We start from the raw sequence: 23,410 nt of genomic DNA, 5'->3' as shown, positions 1-23,410 counted from the left end.
TTAACGTATACGTTTTTTGTATACGTTAAAAGGATGGGAAAAACGCGATGTAAACGCACCCTTATATGTACACATTGTGTGATTAGGTCTCTCTAATAGAGTTTCTGTAACTCTTTTCATGTGATGGTATTTTAACGACAACGGTGATCTATAATCTGTGCAAAACTGCAACTCCCAGCATGTCCTGACAGCCTAAAGCAACATCTGGCTAGACACAACTTGCAGACCACTACGTGACAGCATAATGTGAGAAAAATCTTTCCTGTCTTTATAGCAAAAGTCCATGGATGGAATTTAGGAGGTCTACGGAAAAATAACAATGCGTCTACGGTGCCACAATTTTCATAGGGAATGCAACAAAATAAAAACTGAGGTACAGTAGGTGTGTACAGAGCCGTAATACAGTGTTTTTTCCACCAGCATGTTATATAACATGTCTATGGGATAACACGTGGCTTTACTTGTTGCTTCCTGTAACTCCCCTTCATCACAATTGAGAGCGACCATTCTGAACTTCTCACAAGGACTAAGGTCAGGTTCACACTAGCGCAAGGTTGCTTTCACATCCGCGCTTTACATTTTTGTTCTTCTGCTCAGTTATAGAAGCAGAAGAATGAAAATAACAGAATTGCCGGAAGCGAACGGAGCCTACGGACCCCATTGACTATAATGAGATTCGTTAGGTTTCCATCGAGGAGAAGGTTTTTGCAGCAGAGACAAAAGTCCTGCATTTTCTTTCTTCTGCTCCTATAACGGATATGTAAGGCGCAGATGTGAAAGGAGCCTTGTTCTGGCATAAATGTATTTGTCTGGCTGAAACCCAGCACTTATGCCGGATAGCAGCTGGATCACCACTGGATTCCATTATAGTCAGTGGGGATCTGGGAGTTCCCAGGATTATCTGGCTATGTTGGATATGGTGAACTCTGGCAGGCTGTTCCTCTGCCAGAATCGCTAGCCGGATTTCAAATGTCGATATGAACATATCCTAACACCTGCTGATGGTATTTCTCAGCAGACAGACCCCATCCATCTGTGTTTCAAGGTACACAAAGTCCCTTAATTCCCAGCCCTAAGCACACAGATAATGTGGCCAATATGAAGACAACTCCATTTGAAAAGAAGCCGGCTTCTTTTACTACGCTTGGCCATACACTTTCCCGCTACATGTAGAATGCTGGTCACTATAATAAATGGCGTGCCACTGTCCACAAATTTGGGTCTTTGTACGTAATAAATATGGTTATACTGCAACGGAAGAACAATTGTGGCAAGCAGTGTCTGACATAGAAAATAAGAAAAAAATAGCCCGATAATAAAGTAAATACAAGAGATGAAGCAGCACATGATAAGAGAAATGCCGGGTGAATTTGAAGTGCTAAGATCAGGAAGAGCAATAAAAAAACACCTGGGACATCCACTTTTCTAGATAATAAATCAGTGAGTTGCCATTTTCTGGAAGCAGTCTAGTGCCAAAAGGCACACTGGAAGCTGGATGACAAAGGAAGGTCTAAAGGGGGGCCCTTTTATCAAGTCAAAAGCAGAACCAAGTCTGGTGGATGGTTCATTCTCACACCTACCATACAAGTCCTCTCAGGTGAGCCATGGCCAGAGAACATGGGGAGGATAGAGGCAGCGCTTTATATTGGTTGTCCATAATTTTCCGACAAAACTAAAAAATAATTCCGACAATGGCCCCGGTGTGAGACCTTTGTTATCAATGTAAACTTGTCCTGTTTCCTGAAGGTACAGACTCTCAACAAGATCTATATGGTACTACTGGATACTTTAGAGTCCCTCTAGCTGTGGTAACTCTACCCTTGCAGCCATGCAGGGAGATACTGTTTCAACAGAGCTGAAGAACTGCAAGTTGGATACCAAGGGGGCGATGACACAAACACATCCAGTTCCCCACATACATTGTACCCCTCACATAAACAGAGCAACAGTAAAAGGAGGCATTTATTTACTCACCACCACCAGCAACAGGATAACCAGCGGATAGAGAGTCCTCATTTTAATCTCCCTTCCTGCAAAGAAATACAAATGTTTCTTGTAGCCCGGAGTGTTGATCAGTGGGTGCTCCTGAATACCCAGAGCTCTTCATTGAGACCAGTCAGACCAGATTCTGCATCCTCCTTTTGTCCCACCCCTCTAATTCGCTCTGGCCAGCTACTAAAGAATCCCCCCTCAGCCATCAAGCAGCGCAAGCTGTGTGTTTAGCCTCATCCTCAGTCACAGACACACCTTCCCTGCTGGTATGAGGACAGCTGCCATGCAGTACAATGGCCTTTTAACTCTCGCCTTGCCAAAACTTGCTGCTCAAATCAACGCCTTTCTTTAGTTATTTTTGAAAACTTGCTCTGAAATTGCTTACTGTAGGTGATCATGCCAAAGGCTGGAGTTTCGAGAGAAACTGTGAAATCAGCTCTTTACTGTGCTGTTCACCTTTAAAGCACGAAGACTCATTTGATATTCAGTAGCGGTAGGCTGGCCGTATCTAGGAAAGTTAGGCTCGTGTTAGACTTGTGTTGGGTAGCGCCATCAAGTTTTCCAGTATATTTGACGGTAAGAACAGCACAGTCTGTGGACTGGCCATAGACCCCACAGGGAAATTTCCTGGTGGGGCAATGTGCAGGGAGCCACCTGAGCCCTCCTCACGGCCACTGTCTAGGTCAGGGATGTCAAACTCGTGGCCCTCCAGCTGTTGCAAAACTACAACTCCCATCATGCCTGGGCATACTACAGCTATCAGGGAATGATGGGAGTTGTAGTTTTGCAACATCTGGAGGGCCATGAGTTTGACATCCATGGTCTAGGTACATAATGATCTGATGCTAACAGCTGGCCAGGAGCCTCAGGTGCCCTCCTGAACTCAGCTGTATCCCGTCCTGATTATGGTGCTAGAGCGGTATTTTATCCCAGCCTCAGTGAGGGTAGCAGTATTTTGTGCTGCACTGTGGTATTGCAGGGGCGTTGTTAGGTCAAAACATTCGGGGCTTGAGCCCCAGATGTTTTGACCATGCCGCTAATGAGTACTGGCACTGGCAGGGCCGGCCGGCACTCTGACTTTCCTGCGCTACATGGGCCCCGCTGCTCACATATATTTAACTCTAAACTGTAATCCTAATACGCCTGCAGACTTAACCTTTAACTTGAAATCAGCCGCTCATCTCATTACTAGATTCTTAGCTCCGGTAACAGCAGGCAGTGCAGGTGGCGCTGGCTCACTGACGTCAGGCGCCTGCTCCTCCCACTAGGCGTCAGTGAGTGAGCACCGCCCGCACTGCCCGTTACTGGAGCTGACTAGCTGAGAGTAAGATAAAGACTAGAAATGAGCACTGTTAGGGTCCATTCACATGTCCGTTGTTTCTTTCCTGATCTGTTCCGTTTTTTGCGGAACAGATCTGGACCCATTCATTTTCAATGGGTCCTGAAAAAAATCGGACAGCACAATGTCAGATTTTTTTTCAGGACACATTGAAAATGAATGGGTACAGATCTAGTCCAGATCTGTTCCGCAAAAAACGGAACAGATCAGGAAAGAAACGGACGTGTGAATGGACCCTTAAAGTTAAAGTTGCTGGATACAGATTAGGATTACAATTTAAGGCTACTTTCACACTTGCGGCAGGACGGATCCGACAGGCTGTTCACCCTGTCGGATCCGTCCTGCCGCTATTTCGCCGTGCCAGCGGACCGCCGCTCTGGCCCCAATGACTATAATGGGGAGGGGGCGGAGCTCCGGCACAGTACGGCAGTTCGCGGTGAGAGGCCGCCGGAGTAAAAAGTCAGACATGCAGGACTTTTACTCCGGCAGCCTTTAGTTGTGCACTGCTAAGGAGAGGCTAAATTAGTCAGGAGAGGCTAAATTAATTGCTAGTCTGAAGCCTGTCCCATACTGGTTATAATTCCTTGGCTGTAGAATGATCACATCATTTAAGCTGGAGAAGCTTCCCATTAATCAAATTAGTTTGCTTAAGGCTACATGCACACGACCGTATGTGCAATTTGCGGTCTGCAAATTGCGGATCTGCAAAAAAAGACGGATGACATCCGTATGCCATCAGTTTTTTTTTTGAGGATCCATTGTAACAATGCCTAAAACGGACAAGAATAGGACATACTGATGCGGTCAGAACACGGTATGCTGTCCGCATTTTTTGCGGACCCATTGAAATGAATGGGTCCGCATCCTATCCGCCAAAACAACGGAACGGACACGGAAACAAACAGCGTTCGTGTGCATGTAGCCTTAAACTCCACTAGTCCTAACATGTTACACATATGGTCCCCTACAAACAAAAATTTTGTTAGGGTTTTTTTTACTAAAAAGAAATGCCATAGGAACAGCACACATTTTCTGGCTGGTTCGCTGCTGTGTTGAATCGTTGCCCCGGGTGCTGGAAAGCCTAGCTACACCTCTGCTACAGGTCATACCTCTAGCATCGGACTTGTCTTCCCTGCTGCCTGTCCACACTGTGCACTTATTTTGAAGCTGACTGATTACAGGGCATCTAACACAGAGCTGCCAATACAATACTCAGACTGAGGGTTCCTTCTCTCCAAGTGCATTATTTTACATTTGGAAACTTTGAGCTGCAGTTTCCATTGTTTGGACCATTTATCTACTGAAGCTAAATCTTTTTCCATGTTACAAACTTCTCCAGAAATATCAACCCTATTATGCAACTTTGTATCATCAGCAAACAGACAAGCCTTAGGCCTCATGCACACGGCTGTTGTTTTATTCCGTGTCCATTGCTCCATTTTTCGTGATTTTCTGCAGACCCATTGATTTTCAATGAGTTCGTTGAAAACTCGGCTAATGCACCGTTTGCCATCCGCACCGTGATCCGTGGTTCCAGTCCGTCAAAAAAATATAACCTGTCCTATTATTTCTGCGGAACACTGTTCGCGGACCCATTTAAGTCAATGGGACCGCTAAAAAACAAGGAGGCACACAAGATTGTCATCCGCGTCCGCACATCCGTGTCCATTTTATTCCTATCATTTGCATCACAAACCTGTCTTAGACTTTTTTTTAACATTCCTTTATGTCTGGTGGTCCTCCAAAAATAAAGGAAGACACATGGAAAAAAAAAACGGAAACGGATCACGGAACAACAGAACCCCGTTTTGCGGACCGATATGCTAAAAAAATACTGTCGTGTGCATGAGGCCTTAGACATGCGATGGATGTTTTTTTAACGGCCATCATACGTGAAAAACGGACGTAAAAAAATAGAACATGTTCTATCTTATCCGTTTTTCACTGACAGACTGCCTTAGGCCTCCTCCACACTAACGTATGTGTTCCATTTCGTGCATTGGGGACCGCAATTTTGCCGTTCCGCAAAAAGATAGAGCAAGTTCTATCTTTTTGCAGAACGTAAGTACGAAACAGAACCCCACAGCAGCACTTCATAGTGCTTCCGTAGGGTTCCGTTCCATGCTTCCGTTCCGCATTTCCGGATTTGCGGACCCATTCAAGTCAATGGGTCTGCATCTGTGATGGGAAAGAACACCGAATGGTGCTCGTGTATTGCGGTCCGCAATACGGCAATGGGACACCTACGGTCGTGTGCAGGAGGCCTTAGAAAGGCAACAGTGAAAAAAAAAAGTCTGTAAAAAATTTCAGTTTTTAACTGACTTTTTTTTCACTGTCATGTGCACGTACGTAGCCTTACCTGCCAAACCTTCTCCAATGTCGCCTTCTTCTATCCCCAATAGTGTTGCCCAAGTTAGAATAATTACCCCCCACAGTGCTCAGATAGTGCTGCCCCAGTTATAACACTAAACCCTCCCCCGTATACTGGCCCAATAGATCTGCCCCAGTTATAATAACCACCTCCACAGTGCCCCAGTTATAATAATTACCCACCCACCGCCACCACAGTACCTCAATAGTGTAGCCTCAATTATAAGAATGGCCCCCCTACAGAGCCCCAATAGTGCTGCCCCAATTATAATAATGAACCCCCCCCTACCTTATAGTGGCCCCACAGTGCAGCTACAGTTATAATAATAACACCCCTATAGTACCCCAATAGAGCTGTCCCAGTTATAATAATACCCCCCTATACAGCTTCAATAGTGTTGCCCCAGTTACATAATCACCCCCATCCCCCTTTATAGTGGTCCTATAGTTCTGTACCAGTTATAATAATGATTCTTCACAGTGCCCCAATAGTGCTGCCCCAGATACATAATCACCCCCACCCCCCTTTATAGTGGTCCTATAGTTCTGTACCAGTTATAATAATGATTCTCCACAGTGCCCCAATAGTGCTGCCCCAGTTATAATAATGAACCCTCTTGTAAAACCCCAGTTGTGCTGACCCAGTTATAATAATGACTGTCCATAGTGACCCAATAGTGCTGCCCCAGGGTGACAAATGAAAATAACAAACACCAGTACTCACTTCCATGTTGCTGTCAGCAATGCTGTGCAGGACACAGGCCTCTTTCGGCCTGCATACTGAGCTGTCTGCAGGCCAGCTACGGCGTGCAATGATGATGACGTCATTGTGCTGCCTGTTCTGGCCTCTGATAGGCTTTGGCTCTAGTTGTTGTAGCCTATGAGAGTGAGCGGCAGGGCATGGAGACATATTTTTCCAGGATAAGCCCTTTAAGGCTTCCTGTCTTTTGAGAGCGGCTACATGGGCCATTAGCACAATGGACAGGATTTGACCCCACTAACTTATATGGGAGAGTTTTCTAGGAATGCCTTATGCAGAGGTCAGGAGGGAGCTGATAAGCTGTAATATAACCTAATGTGATGGATCCTGTGTTATCTATACAGGATGTTACTTTTCATTGTAATTCTGCCTGTGGTGCTAATGATAAGGGCTACAGAAAAATTACCTGTACAGAACAGGAAATGATTACCTATTCGTAAAGGGGTTCTGCAGTTCTTTTTTACTAATTACCTATCCTCTGGATAGATCATCAGCATCTGATCAGTGGGGGTCCGACTTTCGAGACCCCTGACAATCAGCTGTTTGAGAAGGCAGCGAAGCCCAGCAACATCACGACTTGTATCACTGGCCTGGGCGCGGTCAGCTCCATTTAAGGCCTCTTGCACATGACCATATGCGAGGCATACTGTCCGTGAGCGGGCCATATGTCCAGGAGCGGCACTGACAGTGCGCACGGGAGTACACAGCATCATAGATTAGAATCAAGCTGTGCACTTTGGGCCGCCCGTGGGGCTATTGTCCTGCACTCATAAAATCATATGAGTGTAGGACAATAGCACCGCAGGTGCACGAAGTGCACAGCATCATTGTATTCTATGATGCTGTGTGCTCCCGTGCGCACAATCAATGCCGTTCTGAGACATATGGCCCGCTCATGCACCGTATGTCTCGGAGGGCATACAGTTGTGTGCAAGGGCCCTAAGTGAACAGGACTTAGCCGCGCCCAGGTATGATAATGGGCCGTGACGTGACTGGGCCTGAGGGAAACAGAGAGAAGTCTGCGGCGCTCCTGCCTTCTCAAACAGCTGATCATCGTGGGTTACGGGTGTCGGACTCCCGCAGGTCAGATACTGTTGATCTATCCTCTGGATCAGTAAAAAAGAACTGCAGAACCCCTTTAAGCTTAGTGAATGGGGTGAAAATTGCAGGATCATATACAGTTTTTTTGATGACATGAAAAAATAAAAAAATTAAAAAACTGAAAGATTCTAAAAAAAAAATTAAATAAAAATGTAATTTAAACAAAAGGTAATTTTCTGATGAACCGTTCCCTTTAAAAGGCTGGTTACAGGGAACACAGTCAAAAACTTAAGAACATCCTTGCAACATTTTCTTAAATTCTACAATAGATGAAGTCTGTGAACATATTTCATAAAAGCTGAGAGATATACAGAGTGGATTTTCGCTTGTTTAATCCTCCCTTTTCCTAGTGGTGTAAGAAAGGGAGGAGAAGGGAGGGGGAGGACAGTAATTACTGACTTGCTTGACCTTTGGCCTGACCCTTAAGATATGATCAGTAGCACTGCCTCTATAGTCCCATGTGCTGCAGCTGAACAGAAAACGTACCCAGCAGCCGTACTTTGTCTGTACATGGTGCTGTGACAGTCTGTAGTCAAACCAGTCCCCCTCCAGCTGTAGAAAGTATTTTCTTTAATGACTACAGCAGTCCCCATGGTGGTCACAGTGACATGTGCCTCTGGGCCGCACAGACTACTGCTTCCCTACCACTATATATAAAGGCAAGCAGTAGTCTGAGAACGTGCTAATGCCTGACATAGAAATGACCATCTAGTGCTGTCATTCGCTTGCGTCTGCCTCTCAACCAATCCTGAAACTGAGCGCCAGAAGATGAGATATGATAAGATATGCTTTCATGTGTGAGTGGCGGAAAATGGACACCACTGCCATACTATGGTTTTCTATCATAAACAAATAAATCAAATAGCAGTCCGCCTTGTGATGATCACAAAAACTTTGACATGGCTGAACAGGAGTTGTAGTCGTGCAGAACCAAGTTTTGAATGGTGCACCACTTCTGAAGCTGATTTTCCATGGAGTCCAGTCTCCATGACAAATATGTAGATAAAAAAATTAGGGAAAAAAAAAATTGGGAGACAGCACGTCCAAAGAAATGGAATTTATTCCAGATGCAACGTTTCGGCTTAGTGATAGGAAAGGCTATCACTAAGCCGAAACGTTGCATCTGGAATAAATTCCATTTCTTTGGACGTGCTGTCTCCATTTTTTATTTTTTCAAATTTTTTGATATTTACAAGTTGTTTTTGGGGGGCATTTTACCACCCCCCTGGAGACGAGCACCCGCTGCATTGTAACTAAGGAGTGCTGTCCACCCGTGTTTTTGCTAAATATGTAGATCAGTGATCAGCAACCTTCGGCACTTCATTTGTTGTGGAACTACAACTCCCAGTATGTATACTTAATCAGCTGTACATGTAACTACCATAGAAGTGAAAAGAGGATTCTGGGAGTTGTAGTTCCAGAACAGCTGTAGTGCCAATGGTTGCTGATCTCTGACATAGATCATATCTGTACTGTAATGTGCAAATTAGGCGTTTGGTGCAGCAAGGGAGTCACCATTGCTCTCACTGCACCCAAGCAACTGCCTGGCCCTGTCAATCAAAGCAGAAAAGGAGAGGCTGTCCATCACAACTGTATCTGTGATGGGGATAAAAGTGCAGGCGAGTAATGACTGATACTTGCCTGTCAACTATAAGTTCTTGACATTTATAGTTGACGGCATACCATGAGAGATGACCCGCTTCCAACCAGGAAGGGACAGGAAGATAAATTAGACCCTCCTCCAGCTCTTCCTCAGTGTCTTCCTGTCCCTCCAGGTAGGAGATGGATCATCCTCATGGCACATGCTATGAGCCTGTTTCTGTTACAGGCAGGCAGAGGCGGTAAGAAGAAAATAAATGCCTTAAGCACATGAGGGAAGCAGACAGCACCCGTGCCCTAGTTGGGTATTGTGGGGCTGAAAAGATGTCAGGATCCCTGCTCCTTACCTCCGGCATGGTGTGGCGGGCGTGGAGGTCCATGTGCGACCGGACACTCAGGGAGTCCCTCCGGTCTGTTTAGGAGCTCCGCATTGCGATCCGATAGTTTCGGCTCTCGCAAACAACACCACCGGAAGTCCTATGCGGTTCACGTGCGTTCCAACCAGAACTTCCGCTCTGTGGAACGCAGGCGGTGGGGGCGGAGCGGAAAATTGGCACGCTGATCTTGGCGGAAGTCGCCCACTGATCTGAGGTCTGCAGGTGAGAGTATTTAAGGAGGGTTTTGTAGAGAGGGCTGCTGCAAACATGTCTGAACAACCTGGCCAGATGGAAACCTCTCAGGGACCTTCTATTGTAAGTTAGGGTCCTGGGGGTTGGGTGAGTGCTGGTTGTATTACCTTGCTAACCCCAGTATGTGCCTCTTATATCTCTCTCTCTCCCCCTCTATGGCTCTCCCTGTATGAATGCAGAGTGATAAGGATATAGCTCAGAAAAAAGCTAGTCCAAAAACTAAAAAATGTGTTATGTGTTCAGCTAGATTGCCCGACGCTTATAATAAAAAACTTTGCAAAAAATGTACCTCTAATATGGTGAAGGACTTAGTTCCGTCAATTAGAGAGGAGCTACGAGATGTAATACGGGAAGAAATGAGATCTGCTATGGCAGAAAGTCCGGTTGTTACTCCTGGGACATCTAGCTCTCAACACAGAGATCCTAAATTGACCATCGGATTCGGAGGATGAAGATTCCGAGATCTCTTCCGGGTCTGATTCAGAGTATAAAAACTTCCTTTTTTCCTCTGAGGACACGAAGGAGTTAGTAAAAGCCATTAGGGCTACTATGGGGCTCTCAGACGACAAAGCGCAGAGGTCGGTCCAGGACCAAATGTATAGAGGTCTAGAACAAAGGAAAAAGAGGGTATTTCCGGGTCCATAAAAACATGATGGAACTAATTAAAAGAGAATGGAAATCTCCAGATAAAAAACTATTTATCCCAAAAACAATGAAACGTCGCCTCCCATTCTGTAAAGAAGACGAGGCCCTATTAACCACTTGCCCCAAAGTGGATGTTTCTCTATCCAAACTAGTGAAAGGGGCTAATGCTCTCCCATTTGAAGATATGGGGACCTTTAAAGGATCCCATGGACAAAAAAAAACTGATCAGGTTCCTAAAAAAGTCTGGGAGGCTAGCACAGCACTATTCAAGCCTAATCTGGCGGCCACATCTGTATCAAGGTCTCTAAAACAGTGGCTGTTACAGTTAGAGGTTCTCCTGAAAGAAGGAGCCTCTTATGATACTTTAAAAGACTCCTTTCCCCTATTAGTGAAAGCAGTTGATTTCCTGTCAGACTCCACGGCAGAGTCAGTCAGAATGGCCGCTAAGACCTCGGGCCTAGCAGTTGTAGCTAGGAGAGCTCTCTGGTTAAAATCCTGGTCCGGTGATACCGGTTCAAAAACAAGGCTTTGTAGTTTGCCCTTTCATGGGAACCTACTGTTCGGCCAAGATCTTGAATCCATTTTAGAGAAGGCCGCGGATTTAAAAAAAATCATTTCCCAAAGATACAAATAAAAGGAAGTTTCCCTTTCGTAGGAATAAAAAAGGACCAAGAGAACCTCTAGGGACACTCCTTGGTCAAAAGGGAAAAATAAAAAAAGTGGTAACAGGGGGTTCTTATTTACCCCTAGAAATACAGATTCCACTAAACAATGACACCAGAGAGGTAGGAGGAAGACTAAAGCTGTTCTTAAAGGAATGGGAAAATATCACAATAAATCCCTGGGTGTTAAACATTATTTCAAAAGGTTACAATATTACCTTTCGCCTTCCTCCTCCCCAAAATGTATTCAGAATAACCCCCATCCAAAGATCGGCTGTGTTACAGAAAAATTTGGAAGGTGGGATTCGGGATTTGTTGGCCCAAAATGCCATTGTCACGGTGAGGCGAGGAATCCCAAAAGTTTCTCCGAATAGCAGTTTTCTTAGGAAAAAAAACTATGTAATTTCCAGTTTCAGGTACTCCCATTTGGAATTACCTACGCACTAAGGGTATTTACCAAGGTAATGTTGGAGGTAGTGGCTCACTTAAGAAGACAAAATATCCTGATATTCCCTTACTTAGACGACCTGTTGATCGTAGGCAATTCAGAGACAGATCTCAAAAACAATCTGTTGAGATCCCATTTTTTTATACAAAGTTGTCATTTGACAGAGATATTTCTCTCACCCAGCATGGGTATAAGTAAAAATACACCCCAAAACACATTGCCCTACTTCTTCTGAGTACGGCGATACCACATGTGTGACACTTTTTTGCAGCCTAGGTGCGTAAAGGGGCCGAAAGTCCAACGAGTACCTTAAGGCTTTACAGGGTTGCTCACAATTTAGCCCCGCCCAAAATGCCAGAACAGTAAACACACCCCACAAATTACCCCATTTCGGAAAGTAGACACCCCAAGGTATTCGCTGAGGGGCATATTGAGTCCATGAAAGATTGAAATTTTTGTCACAAGTTAGCGGAAAGGGAGACTTTGTGAGAAAAAACAAAAAATAATACATTTCCTCTAACTTGTGCCAAAAAAAAAAAAAACTTCTATGAAGTCGCCATGCCCCTCACGGAATACCTTGAGGTGTCTTCTTTCCAAAATGGGGTCACATGTGGGGTATTTATACTGCCCTGGCAGTTTAGGGGCCCTAAAGCGTGAGAATCCAAATGCCTAAAAATGCCCTCCTAAAAGATACTCATTGGAATTTGGGCACCTTTGCGCATCTTGGCTGCAAAAAAGTGTCACACATGTGGTATCGCCGTACTCAGGAGAAGTAGGGCAAGGTGTTTTGGGGTGTATTTTTACATATACCCATGCTGGGTGAGAGAAATATCTCTGTCAAATGACAACTTTGTATAAAAAAATGGGAAAAGTTGACTTTTAGAGAGATATTGAGTACGGCGATACCACATGTGTGACACTTTATTGCAGCCAAGATGCGCAAAGGAGCCCAAATTCCAATGAGTACTTTCAGGATTTCACAGGGCATTTTTACGCATTTGGATTTCAAACTACTTCTCACTCTTTAGGGCCCCTAAAATGCCAGGGCAGTATAAATACCCCACATGTGACCCCATTTTGGAAAGAAGATACCCCATAATATTCCGTGAGGGGTATGGTGAGTTCATGTAAAATTTTATTTTTTGTCACAAGTTAGTGGAATATGAGACTTTGTAAGAAAAAAAATAATAATAATCATTTTCCGCTAACTTGTGACAAAAAACAAAAACTTCCATGAACTCACTATGCCCATCAGCGAATACCTTAGGGTGTCTACTTTCCGAAATGGGGTCATTTGTGGGGTGTTTCTACTGTCTGGGCAATGTAAATTCAAAGTGCGTAAATTCACATTTTTGCACCATAGTTTGTAAACGCTATAACTTTTACCCCAAACCAATAAATATACACTTATTGCATTTTTTTTTATCAAAGACATGTAAAACAATATATTTAGAGAAAAATGTATATAGAAATGTAGTTTTAATTGAAAAATTTTACAACAGAATGTTTTAAAACAGAAAATAGTAAAAATGTCAGCAGCAATGAAATAGCACCAAATGAAAGCTCTATTAGTGAGAAGAAAAGGAGGTAAAATTCATTTGGGTGGTAAGTTGTATGACCGAGCAATAAACTGTTAAAGTAGTGTAGTGCAGAATTGTAAAAAGTGGTCTGGTCATTAAGGGGGTTTCAGCTAGGGGGGGGCTGAGGTGGTTAATTTTTTTGAGGAAGGTGAAGTGACCAAAAAAAATAACAAATCAGCATTTTGACATTTTTTTTCCATTTTGTCGTTTGCCGTATTGGATAAATATTTTTATATTTTAATAGTATGGGCATTTTTGCACGCGTTTTTCATTTTTAACCCCTTCTATACATGTACGGAGCTGGAGCTCGTGCAAACAGCGGGACTCATGGCTGGGGGATCTCCGCTGTTACAAATAGCAGAGACCCGTGGCTAATGACTGTGACCGGCAATAAAGCTTGCGCTTCCGGGCTTTTTACCGGCATCCTCTGGGGCCAATGAGGATGCCATTAATTGATGTCAATGCGTTGGGGCTCTCTAAAGAGACCCAGTGTATTCAAGCTGCAATTTTTACTTTGGCCAGATGATATAAAAATGGACTTTGTAGGCTCAAATACGAGCTTCAAAAGCATAAAAAGAAAAACATAAAAAAACATAAGAAAATAAAAAATATAAAAATTTCAATCACCCCCCTTTCCGTAGAATAATAAATAAATAAATAAATGACAAAAATATAAACATTATGGGCATCACCGTGACTGAAAACGCCCATACTATAAAAAAATAAAAATTTCCAATACAACAAATGGCGTAACAGAAAAAAGGGTAAAAATCGCTTCTCTTACCACAAAAAATGTATTAAAATGAGATAAAAAAAGTCACACACTCTCCAAAATAATATCATTAAAAATTACAGATTGTCCCGTAAAAAAATGAGCCCCCACACAGCTCAGTAGATATAACTATAAAAAATGTATGGGGTCAGAATATGGTAAAAAAAATAATAATTCAAAGTTTACATTTATTTTTACATTATTTAGACATAACAGAAACTATACGTATGTAGTATTGTTGTAATCATACTGACACAGAGAATGAAGGGCACAGGTCAGTTTTGCCACAAATGGAATGCTGTGGGAACAAAACCCGTAAAACGGTGGAGAAATTGTGTTTTTTTCCCCCCCAATTCCACACCATTTAAAATATTTTTTCCTGCTTCCCACTACATTGTATGCAAGTCCTCATACAGCTATGTGCACAGAAAAATAAAAAAAGTTATGGCTCAAGGAAGTTAGGGAAGAAAAATGAAAATGCAAAGACGAAAAAAACTCTGATATCCTAAGGGTTAAACTGTTTTGTTTTTTTTAACATTAGAGAACTATAACAAGCAATCATCAGATTGCGCTTCTCATACACTCCATTGCATTAGCATTGGAGAGTATAAGAAATATACTAGGGTGATTATTTTTTATCCAGAAATATTAGGCATATTTCTGGTGCAGACTGCAGTGCAAAAGTTATTCGCACCACAATGTGCGACTTTTTCCTGCTCACGCCAGGTATAAAAAATTGGGTGTGGCATGGGCAGGGCCGGTATTTTCTACCCCTGTTTTATGTGTAGAAAATGTTTTAACTGTAAGCCAGCAAGGAATCTGGCTTACATTTAGACTAGCGCTTAATAATCTGAAGTTATGTAGAGACTGCCAGATACAGGGGTTATTAAGACCAGCATCTAAAACGCCTGTCTAAATAAATGACCCCCTATGTTCCTATGGAGCCCCGCCACGAACTAATGTGTGGCAGCCTCTCATCAATAAGGGGGACAGAGTCTGCCGCACACTACATCCGGCTCCTCCAATCCTCGTCGGGGGGAGCTAGAGCATACCCGGAAGCACACCATTCTGGGTTGTAGCTTGTTCACATTTGACCTGAAGGGTTAAATCTCCACAATCGGTGTTACTGCCGGTCACAGACATTAGTCCCGGGTGCCTGCTGTTTAAAACAGCAGGCACCTGGTGGCTATGAAGCCCACTCTACTCGAGAGAAGGCGCTATCTTTAAAGTCCCGGCCAGTGTGGACATGTGGAAGGGGTTAAGTAAGCCATACACATTAGAAAGACACATGGTACACAAAATGGCCATTAAAAGGCTAATCCAGGAATTTGATGACCTTCCAGAAACCCCCAACGATCAGCTGTTTGAAGAGGCCGCTGTGCTCACCGTAGCTTTGGTGAGCACCGTTGTCTCTTCACAGCTTACCAAGCACAGTGGTGTACATTGTATAGTATGGTATTGCAGCACACTCCCATTCACCATGTAACCAATGTATGGTGATGTCACTAGCCTAGGAAGAGGCCTAAGCACTCATGCTGCATTTGCTCTTTCAGAGTTTAATGTAGGTGCACTATGTATGAATGCAGGAGACATCACATGAAGGTGATTTGCCTGGTCACATGACCCTCCATCAGCAGCCATCTTATGGACAGGATCATTATGTGGAAAGCACATAAGATTTGCCAAACAACAGTAACATGATAACATAGTTTATAAAGCCGAAAAAAAGATATCTGTCTATCCAGTTTGGCCTGTTATCCTGCAAGTTGATCCAGAGGAAGGCAAAAAAAAAAAAAAAGTGAGGTAGAAGGCAATTTTACTAATTTTAGGGAAAAGAATTCCTTCCCGACTCCAATCAGAATAACTCAGTCCTGAGGATAAATAGATGATGGGATAGATCTCTGTACTGACCCCTGATATATTTATTCATAGTAATTAGATGGGGCACAGATGGGGGGCTGCACAGATCGGGAAGGGGGGGGGGGGCTGCACAGATAGGGGGGGGGCAGGAGGACACTGATTTCAGTCATCTTTTTTCTAAAGTGAATAGCCCTAATTTTGATAATCTTTCGGGGTAATGTAGTTGCCCTATTCCAGTAATTACTTTAGTTGCCCTCCTCAGGACCCTCTCCAGCTCTGCTATGTCTGCCTTGTTCACAGGAGCCCAGAACTGTACACAGTACTCCATGTGTGGTCTGACTAATGAATTGTAAAGTGGTAGGACTATGTTCTCATCACGGACATCTATGCCCCTTTTGATGCACCCCATTATCTTATTGGCCTTGGCAGCAGCTGCCTGACACTGGTTTCTACAGCTTAGTTTGCTGTTCACTATGTAACACCCCAGAGTTGTGTTACTAAACTCTTTTACAATCTGTTAAGAGCATTTACCTTGTCATCTGATGTGATTTTACATTATATCCTCACAACAGTGCATTATAAACCCTGTTAAATGTATATTGTTGCAATTTCCATGTTCACCAGCAGGTGGCAGCAATGTGTTAGCAAGGACTTAGGTTCAGTTTAGTATTTCTAGGCTGGAATAGTTCATTCCAGTTTAGCTCCCCCCTCTGTGAGCAGAGTGGGCTGTGCCCACATCCTACCTCATGGCTGGAGGAGGAAGTTAGAGGTAGTGTGCCAGCCACCCCTTTTGGGGAAGGCTGTGTGTTAGTCTTCAGGAGTCCCCCTGCATAGGTAACCAAGCCATGATCTTGTTCCGGCTGAGACATTGACCATCATCCCCAGCCTGAGCCCTGCAGCCTCAGCTGGATAACAGAAGCAAGCAGAAAAACTCCAGAATTCCAGGAAGAAAGCATACCCTGTGAAGATAACTGTGAGTAAAGACCAGAGACCCAGAAGAAGCCATATTCCTCCTCAGCTAGTCAGTCCCCATACAGCAGAAGATAGTGCAGAAGCCAAATTCCTGCCACAGTATAGAGTATAGAGCTACAAAGCAGACGTCTTTTCCTGCAAGCTCCAGGTTGAGAGAGCAGAAGATAAATTCCTGCCAACCATTGCCAATACCTGCTGGGACCTAAGACTAAGGGTCCATTCACACGTCCGTTTTTTCTTTCCTGATCTGTTCCGTTTTTTGCGGATTCATTTTCAATGGGTCCTGGAAAAAATCGGACAGCACAATGTGTGCTGTCCGTTTCCGTTGTTCCGTTCCGCATGTCCGTTTAAATACAAAACATGTCCTATTATGTTCCGCAAAAATCGGATCCTGGTACAATGCAAAGTCAATGGATCCGCAAAAAACGGAAGACATTCGGATGTCATTCCGTATGTCATCCGTTTTTTGCGGATTCCGTTCCTGGAAACACATAACAAATTATTATTATTTTTTTTCAATGAATTCCAAACAACTTTATTTGATTATTGAAATTTATACATGTTTCCGTTTTTTGCGGATCTGCAAAAAACGGATGACATACGGAAACATTTTCAGGAACAACGGATCCGCAAAAAACGGACCGAAAATCGGGATATAGGAAAATACTGACGTGTGAATGTAGCCTAAAGCTGTATCTTGCTTGGATGAAAGTTACCCTCAGTAAAGACAAGTTTGAACTTTGCCAAAGGTCTGGATCTCAATTTCTGCAAAAAATTCCTCTATTACTCCTACTAACACCACACTCAATTTATTGCAAGTGAGCCAGGATCCAGGAGCCAGCCGTACCCAGGTAGGAGACACTGTTGACACCATTATCACCACCATACAGAGACATTACACAACTCTGAGTGTGAGTTATAACACCTTGGAGGGCCCTGTGATTGTACCCTGTGCATGGTGCAATTGGCGTCACGAACAAAAATATAGACTATTACCTACACCTGACCCAGCCATTGCAAAATTTGGCCTCAGAGTGCATACCCCGGTCCGGCTCACTGCAACCGATCAGTCAGAGAAAATGACATGCGTTTGCATACAGTTCAGGCAACGGAACTGCCTGTCGGAATCAAACAACGCAAGTGTGAAAGTACCCTAAGTTCTTTTCCATGTCATAACTTTACATTTGTCAGCGTTAAACCTCATCTGCCACTTATCTGCCCAAGCCTCCAATCTATCCAGATCCATCTGTAGTAGTATACTGTCCTCTTCAGTATTAATTACTTTACAAAGTTTAGTGTCATCTGCAAAAATGTATATTTTACTGTGCAAGCCTTCTACAAGATCATTAATAAATATATTGAAGAGAATAGGGCCCAATACTGACCCCTGAGGTACTCCACTAGTGTCAGTGACCCAATCTGAGTGTGTATAATTAATAACCACCCTCTGTTTTCTATCATTGAGCCAGTTACTTACCCACTTACAGACGTTTTCTCCCAGTCCGAGCATTCTCATTTTATATACTAACCTTTTATGTGGTACAGTGTCAAATGCTTTGGAGAAGTCCAGATATACGGCATCCATTGCTTCATCACTGTCAAGTCTAGAACTTACCTCCTCATAGAAACTGATTAAATTAGTCTAACATGACCGATCCCTCATGAAGCCATGCTGATATGTCGTTATTTGCTTATTTTCATTGAGGTACTCCAAGATAGAATCTCTTAGAAAACCTTCACTTTACCCACAACAGATGTTAACTAGAGATGAGCGAACTTCTGTTTTAAGTTCGGCGTCTAAAGTTCGGGGGCGGGTTAGCGGAGAATCCCGATCTGGAACCGGATATGGATTCCGACTTCCGTTGTGGTCCGTGGTAGCGGAATCAATAATGGCCGATTATTGATTCCGCTACCACGGACCACAACGGAAGTCGGAATCCATATCCGGTTCCAGATCGGGATTCTCCGCTAACCCGCCCCCGAACTTTAGACGCCGAACTTAAAACAGAAGTTCGCTCATCTCTAATGTTAACCCTTTCATGACCAAGGGTCATTGATGCCCCAGTGTCCAGGTCAAAATTTACAAATCTGACATGCGTCACTTTATGTGGTAATAGCTTTGGAACACTTTTACTTATCCAAGCCATTCTGAGATTGTTTTCTCGTGACACATTGTACTTCATGATAGTCATATATTTGAGTCAATATATTTCACCTTTATTTATGAAAAAATCCCAAATTTACCCAAAATTTGGAAAAATTCACAATTTTCCAAATTTCAATTTCTCTGCTTCTAAAACAGAAAGTCATACCTAATAAAATATTTATTGTAACAAGTGAGGTAGGGGGCGGCACCACTATCCTGGCCGGACACACATGAATCGTATGCTGTTGACGGCTGTAGAGGACACACACTATCGGTGGTGCTCAGCTGCGCAGGTACGATTTAATATGAACGTGGTAGAGAGCAAAGTGAAAACAGCGGCACTCACCCGTGTGTGTTCAAAAACTTCAGCAGCTTTATTAGTTCCAAATTACATCAGGCAGGGGGCGGACATTCAGAGGCACGCATTGATCAGCGGCGGCCGTTTCGCGCTACATGCGCTTCTTCTGGCTGTGCGTCCGAATTGGATCGATTGCCGGCAAGCAGCAGCAGGGCAGGGGCAGGGGCAGGGGCAGAAGCTTTGCAGCGCTTGGATTAAAGAGCTGTCAGAATGTTTATATACGTGGTAGCTGCACGGGGTATGTGCAGCTATCACGTATATATACAGATTGCAGTCGGGAAGGGGTTAAATTTACCGGCCTATAGTTTCTGGGTTCTGTTTTTAGACCCTTTTTGAATATTGGCACCACATTTGCCATGCACCAATCCTGTGGAACACTCCCTGTCAGTATAGAGTCCTTAAATATCAGAAATAGGGGTGCACCGAAATGAAAATTCTGGTCCGAAACCAAAACCGAAAATTCAGGATGCCCTTGACCGAAAACCGAAACTGCCTTTTTGCCCAAATACTTTTAAAATACTTTTTTTTTAATGATATTTATAACAGTGCCATCCACAGACCCCCCCACCTCATAACAGTGCCATCCACAGACCCCCACCCACCCCATAACAGTGCCATCCACAGACCCCCCCACCCCATAACAGTGCCATCCACAGACCCCCCCACCTCATAACAGTGCCATCCACAGACCCCCCCACCTCATAACAGTGCCATCCACAGACCCCCACCCACCCCATAACAGTGCCATCCACAGACCCCCACCCACCCCATAACAGTGCCATCCACAGACCCCCCACCCCAAAACAGTGCCATCCACAGACCCCCACCCACCCCATAACAGTGCCATCCACAGACCCCCACCCACCCCATAACAGTGCCATCCACAGACCCCCACCCACCCCATAACAGTGCCATCCACAGACCTCCACCCACCCCATAACAGTGCCATCCACAGAACCCCCCGCCCCCCCCCCCCCCCAATTGCCGCTCCAGTAGTTATAAAATGTGTACAATTAATACGGATTCTATTCATGAGGCCCCCTCTGCAGTAGAACATTCAATATAGCCACATCCTACTCACAGGGCTGTTATCTTAATGCTGGCCGGCCGGGCAGACGAGCGGCAGCGTCACGACTGACGTCACATGCCTGCGCCGCCTCCTTCATTCAGAAAGTAGGACGGGCACATGACGTCATTCGTGACGCTGCCACTCGTCTGCCCGGCCGGCCAGCATTAAGATAACAGCCCTGTGAGTAGGATGTGGCTATATTGAATGTTCTACTGCAGAGGGGGCCTCATGAATAGAATCCTTATTAATTGTACACATTTTATAACTACTGGAGGCGGGGGCTGGAGCACAGTGAACGCACCGGCCCCCAGCTCCTCCTCCCAGTCCCTCCCCGCTATTTTCTGCCGATATGTACCAATATCGGCCGAAATGGATTAGGCCCATTTTCGGCCGCCGGAATTTCGGTGCACCCCTAGAAATAACGGAATGCTAGTATAGTGGTATATGTCCCTTACACAATAATCAATTTAACCTAAGCCTGATAGGAGCGTTAAAATAAAATAAATAGACTTTATTGGTATTACTGGTTTAAAACTTACGGGTGTGTTGCCTCAAATTTCATATATGTAAAAAACAGGCTTCAAGAGGAGCATACACTGTGAGGCTTGATGAAGCAATAAATCACCACGCAGTGAATGTCAGAGCTCACTGACATACGGATCAGACCCTCCTCTAGCTAAACAGAATGTCTGAAGGCCAGCTCACAGGAGCCACTGGTATGCCTTCAGACAATTATCCCAGAGAATGTAACTAGTAACCTCCCTAGGATTTGCAACTATGAGTCTCAATGTTGCTTAAAGTCTGGCATCTAGTATGGCCAGTACAGTGGATCAATCCCAGGTTTTAGGATAAGATCAAATACACATGGCTCAACGTGTTTCTGTGCTCTTATTGCTAGCACCTCGTCAGGAGCCATACACAGGAGACCTTGTTCGCATAATATCCCTGCCTGAAAGTAACTATGATACTGTGTTGGAAGTATCGGCACTAGGATGGCTTCACGCGGCCGTGTGAGCACCAAGCTTTAAAGGGGAATACACCCCACCCCCAGGGGCGTGGCTTGATGCGGCCAGCCAGTCGGATGTGAGAGGCTTCCCCGTATTCATCTGATTGTCGGAACGCCTCATAACTTCAAAAGGCAAGCCTCCAGGGGAAGGGCTGAATGCGCAAATTGTATCGGGGAGGAGGGGGGACACAATTATGGCGGCTATCCCAGGGAAAGTAAAGTATTCCAGGAACGGATGTGGGGAAACCCCTACCATCCTACGGATCTATTAATCATTAAATACCGGCTGCTAGAAATACCTTAAAACTCCACTAGGTCTATTGTCCAGAGAGGCTTTGAAACTGAGGTACATAAAGCCATATTTATCGCACACATCACGTATAACTCCAATGAACTCAAACAAGGGGACATCTAGGAGAGCAACATCATGATGTACACACGGTGGCTCCCCTAGATGGGAGTGCGGACTAACACATTTATGTATTACACATTAAAGTTCAGCAACTTATTCATTTGTGATTTGAATTTCTGCTTGTTTCTGGTGTATTCCCTAGAACTAAGCCTTCGGCTGTTCATCCTGAGCTGCCTGGTTCATGAACTGCAAGTGAAGTTAACCTACTGCCTCACACATTGTTTTGCATGGTACAGCAAATTACTAATTCATGATTTGAATTTCTGCTTGCTTTCAGTGTATTTCCCAGAACTAAGCCTACAGCTGCTCATCCTGCGCCTCCTGGTTCATGAATTACAAGTGAGGGTGACCTACTGACTCACACACAGTCTCACATGGTGATTCTAATAGGCCATAGTTAATTGGAGGGATTTAAGCATAACATTTCCTATGCTATCCCCAAGATGTTCTGAAACAGGCGTTCCAACATTCGCTAAGTGTCAATAGAGAACAACTATTGTGTCCCAAGAACAGAGAACAAAAGGACAGCACACGCAGGATTATTGGGACATATGACAGAGCCCATAATGAAGTGAGGCACATCTTATCAGAAAATTGGGATATTCTGCTATCAGACCCTGATTTAGGCTACATGCACACAACCGATCCGTTTTTTGCAGTCCGAAAATTGCGAATCCGCCAAAACCGGAAGCCGCCCACATGCCTTCCGCAATTTGCAGAACGGAATGGGCGGCCCATTGTAGAAATGCCTATTCTTGTCCGCAAAACGGACAAGAATAGGACGTGTTATATTTTTTTGGGCGGGGCCTCGGAACTCCGTGTGCTGTCCGCATCTTTTACGGCCCCATTGAAGTGAATGGGTCCGCACCCGAGCTGCAAAAACTGCGGCTTGGATGCAGATCAGAACTACGGTCGTGTGAGTGAGGCCTTAGGCGGCGTAATTCCTGCACAACCAGCTATCACATATCGCCGTAGCCAAAATCTGAGAGATGGTTCATAGCTTTTTATCAAAGGCAGAACCAGCAGACATGGTTACAGAATATACCAGTGGGCGCCTTTCCATGTGGGTCCTGCTAATTCTGCAGATATTTTCTTAAAGGTAAATCAGTCACTGGCAGTATCACTGATAGATCTTATTACATTAGATCGTTCATTAATTGAAAATCTGTGGGGGGGGGGGGTTTACCTGATGACATGTATCTGTGGTGTAAAATATGTAAAACTAAGTGTGAGTTGAGGCGACGCATTGGAGAGCACATATCTCACATAACCAAACTGAAGGACACGCCCAATGCACGTCATGCTGAGGAATGTCATGACGGGAGAGCGACATTAGTGAAATTTCAAGGCATCGAATAGGTCAAGAGACCATCGAGAGGTGGCGATATTGACCGGCTGTTACTTCTAAAGGAGGCCCAGTGGATATTCAGGCTAGATACAATCAAGCCCGCTTGCCTCAGTGATGCGATTTCTTTTGCATCATTTATTTGAAAAGCGGTCTGTTTTAGCATAGGAAATTTTACGCTTAAGTCCCTCCGCTTAACTATGGCCTATTAGAATCACCATGTGATACTATGTGTGAGGCAGTAGGTCACCCTCACAGATGAAGCCTCTCACATCCGACTGGCTGGCCGCATCAAGCCACGCCCCTGGGGGTGGGGCGTATTCCCCTTTAAAGCTTGGTGTTCAC

At 44.4% G+C, this 23,410-nt stretch overlaps 1 protein-coding gene across 1 annotated transcript in view; it reads right to left on the bottom strand.

The window, feature by feature from the left end:
* Positions 1 to 2,138, bottom strand: part of LOC122941590 (cadherin-like protein 26) — a 79,657-nt gene extending 77,519 nt beyond the window's left edge. Inside the window, exon 1 of the mRNA XM_044298948.1 lies at positions 1,975 to 2,138. Within this exon, the coding sequence (XP_044154883.1) occupies positions 1,975 to 2,016 (42 nt within the window). The 5' untranslated portion in view covers positions 2,017 to 2,138. The remainder of the gene's footprint in view (positions 1 to 1,974) is intronic.
* Between the last annotated feature and the right edge of the window lie 21,272 nt (positions 2,139 to 23,410).

This window comes from Bufo gargarizans, chromosome 6 (genome assembly GCF_014858855.1).
Source record: "Bufo gargarizans isolate SCDJY-AF-19 chromosome 6, ASM1485885v1, whole genome shotgun sequence".
Lineage (NCBI taxonomy): Eukaryota > Metazoa > Chordata > Amphibia > Anura > Bufonidae > Bufo > Bufo gargarizans.
Note: the sequence above shows the minus strand (reverse complement) of the source record. Positions and strands in the feature narration are given on the sequence as shown.